The 3102-nt window shown below is 45.7% G+C and overlaps 1 protein-coding gene across 1 annotated transcript; it reads left to right on the top strand.

The window, feature by feature from the left end:
* Positions 1-307: 307 nt before the first annotated feature.
* On the top strand, positions 308-2629 carry Pmar_PMAR011071 (cold-inducible RNA binding protein, putative; the record flags this gene model as incomplete). The annotated part of the gene is made up of 1 exon (XM_002776310.1): positions 308-2629. One exon carries the CDS (start codon positions 308-310, stop codon positions 2627-2629), a length of 2322 nt encoding a protein of 773 aa, XP_002776356.1.
* Between the last annotated feature and the right edge of the window lie 473 nt (positions 2630-3102).

Genomic DNA, 3102 nt, shown 5'->3' with positions numbered 1-3102 from the left:
ACGCGCTTTCATGATCCGGTTGTGGGATCTTAGATCATATAAAGTAGGACAGGTGTGCTGGGTTCAGCGGATTTTGAGTAGTTAGAATGTTGTAGTCACTCGAAGACACAAAAGACTGTTCTCCATAATTGTCTTATAATTGTGATGTAGCTGTGTATCTAGCGTCAAGCTAGTATGTCAGTCTGCTACGATTGAACTTCCATAGACCTTTTAAGCTGTTATTAATCTTACGTTCTACGTGAGACCAGACGGTGTTTCGTTGACTCAAAGGATATTGGAAAACCGTCATATTTTACCGGGATACATTATGTCGTCGAGATTGTTTTCGGATGCTGGTACTGAACGTCTTGATGATGCTGAAATTATGGAACTTGCTCGACGGTTTGCTCATCTAAGGTTGTCTGATCCTCCTCATGCTGCTCGGTCCGATATCGCTCACAGCAACGTCTCGTGCTATTCGTTCCTGCGATCACTTATTTCACCTCGTCGGTCTCGTAATTCTGGTTCACAAAGTGATCCAGGTGTTGTGCCTCCATCGCTAAATGCCTCTCATAGAAGTGCTCTCCGTGCCAGTGATGTTTCGCCAGTTCCTCCATCAGTGCCTATAACTACAGTTATTGATGGAGATACTCCTGTTGTTCCTGGTGGAGTACCATCTCAAGTACAATCGTTAGGGTTTTCTGCGTTGGAATTAGAACGGTTCCACGATTCTGCCCAGAAGCGTGCTAATAATGCAGCTCTACCGGTTGGTGGCAAGTATAAGGGCTATGCCGATACTCGTACTATTGAAGCCTTCTTACAACAAGTCCATCGTTGTCCTTCTTGGAATGTTGGCTCTGTGCCCTCATTCTTCCGTTCGTTTTATTTGGAAAGGTGCCTTGATGAATCTGTTTGTGATGTTGTGGTTGACATTGTTGATCGTAAGCTTCAAGATGATGGTAAAGTAGGATATGATCGTTTGATGGCTAGGGCTCAAATGATGGAGAAGATTCTATGTTCGAGGTTTGATTCTATTCATGCTCAAGGTATCTTAGTTGAGCAATGGCAATCATTGAAATGGTTGCCCGGTGAGACCGACTTCGAGACGTTTTATTTGAGATTCCAGCAAGTTGCAGAAGCTTATTCGAGACAGAGAGGCGAGGCATTGCGTGAGTCCGACTTGTCGTCTAGACTTTTCTCAGCACTGCCATCCGATTTGAAGGAGCGTGTTATTTGGTTATGTGGTCCTTGTCCGTCCTATAAGGAATTGCTCAACTTTGGTAGAAGAATGAACTTGGTATATGTGAGAAGGAAGGAGGAGAAGGTTAATGGTGTTCGAGGCCCCCTTCGGAAGGCTGCAGTTAATGTTGTTAATGATGTTAGTGAAGGTTTACCAGTTATGCCAATTGAGGAGGGTGTTGATGCGACAACTACTACTACTGGTGTCCAGACTAACTGCAAACTATTCGTCAGCAATCTGAGTTATGACGTGAATGAGAAGCAAGTTCTGGATGCGTTGAGAGCTGTTTTAAAATTGTCTGGTGTAATACCTGTATCGGTGAGGTTGTTTCGTGATCGAGACACTGGACGCAATAGAGGTTTGGGTCTAATCGAGTTTCGTGATCCTAGCAGTGCGAAGAAAGCTCTATCGCTAAATGGTAAACGATTACTTGGTCGTTCTATTAGAGTTAGACCGGATAATGGTGGTCAAGGTGTCAAACGTCGACGTGTTGAAGATGATCAAGATGCTCAAGCAGTGAATGAGGTGGTTCAGCAGCAGCGTGATGTGCAGGTTGCGGCTGTCGAGCAGGAGGACATTGTAGAAGACCCTTGCGAAAGCTCACCCAAGGAGTCCTCAGAAGCAGCTTATGTCGTCCAGACCACTGTTGAAGAGGTTAACGTTGGTGTTGTGAATTCATCGGTTGAGCCTAGTATTGTTATTGATTTACGACGTATTAATACACAAAATGGAGGGAATTGCCCGTTAACGACAATTCATACGGAAGTAGTTCCTAATCCTGATGATCCTGCTGACTGCCATACTCTCGACTGGTTGCTAGATAGTGGTTCTGCGGTCCATCTTATTTCTGATTCAGAAGCTGGTTGGTTGGGATCTGCTAGAGTTATCCCTCTGCCGTCTCCGATTAAGCTCTCTTTTGCCAACGGTACTACTCAATTGGTACATGAGGCGAGAGAATTGAGCCTTCGTTGTGATGGTCAGAAGTTTAACACTACTGTTTTGCTTGTACCAGGTTTAGCTGTTCCAGCAATATTGAGTCTTCACCAACTGGTGCATGACTTTGGTTCAGTAGCCTGGCACCTTTTGGCTCCGGGTGAAGAAGTTCTACGATTAGGGCATGATGTTACTCTGAGATCTACTAGTAATGAAATTTCACTTGATGCAGTGGGGTCCGTGAACGCTGTCGTGAACGCCGTTCCTTCCTTAGCTTTTGTGTCATCCTTTCCTGATGAAAAGTTTTCTCACTGTAGTTTGCGGAGTCTACGAGAGGCCTACCAGGAGAAACAAGTAGTTGACTTGGAATCTAAAGCTGTTACAGTAGATGTGGTGAATGCCCGTTCTCTTCAGCCTCACACTACTGGTCGTGATGACCGTCCTCCTATCGCTGTGGATTTTGTGGCTGATGAATAAGGAGATCAGCGAGCTCGTGTATCATTGCCATGGCTGTCAGGCCAAAGGCCTAACAGTAAGTTACATTCCCTTCGACGTGATGTTGCTATTGCTCGTGATGTCGCTACTAGACGGAAGTTAGCTGCAATGGGACCCGAATGGGTGGTGCTTTTGAAGAAAGAAGTTGCTAATATGGTTGCTCAGGGTCATATCCGGGAGCTCACTGAAGAAGAATTGGCGGCAGATCCGCCAATGATGGCTGCTGTCACGGCAATTCGAGAAGGTCACCCTACTCAACCTGTGCGGGTAACAGTTGATGCGAGACCGGTTAATCGCTTCCTAAGTGCTGGCGACACGTCTGGTCTTCGTCGAGCTCTGCGTAGTGTACTTCTCCGTTGGAGATTGAGTCCATGGGTCTCTTGGGACGACGTAACTCGTGCTTTTTTGCAGATATGTCTGCATAAACACGATGAGGTGATGCTTAATGTATGGAC

The sequence above is a fragment of the Perkinsus marinus genome (assembly GCF_000006405.1).
Source record: "Perkinsus marinus ATCC 50983 genomic scaffold scf_1104296953772, whole genome shotgun sequence".
NCBI lineage: Eukaryota > Perkinsozoa > Perkinsida > Perkinsidae > Perkinsus > Perkinsus marinus.
This window is presented reverse-complemented; position numbering and strand designations above follow the sequence as displayed.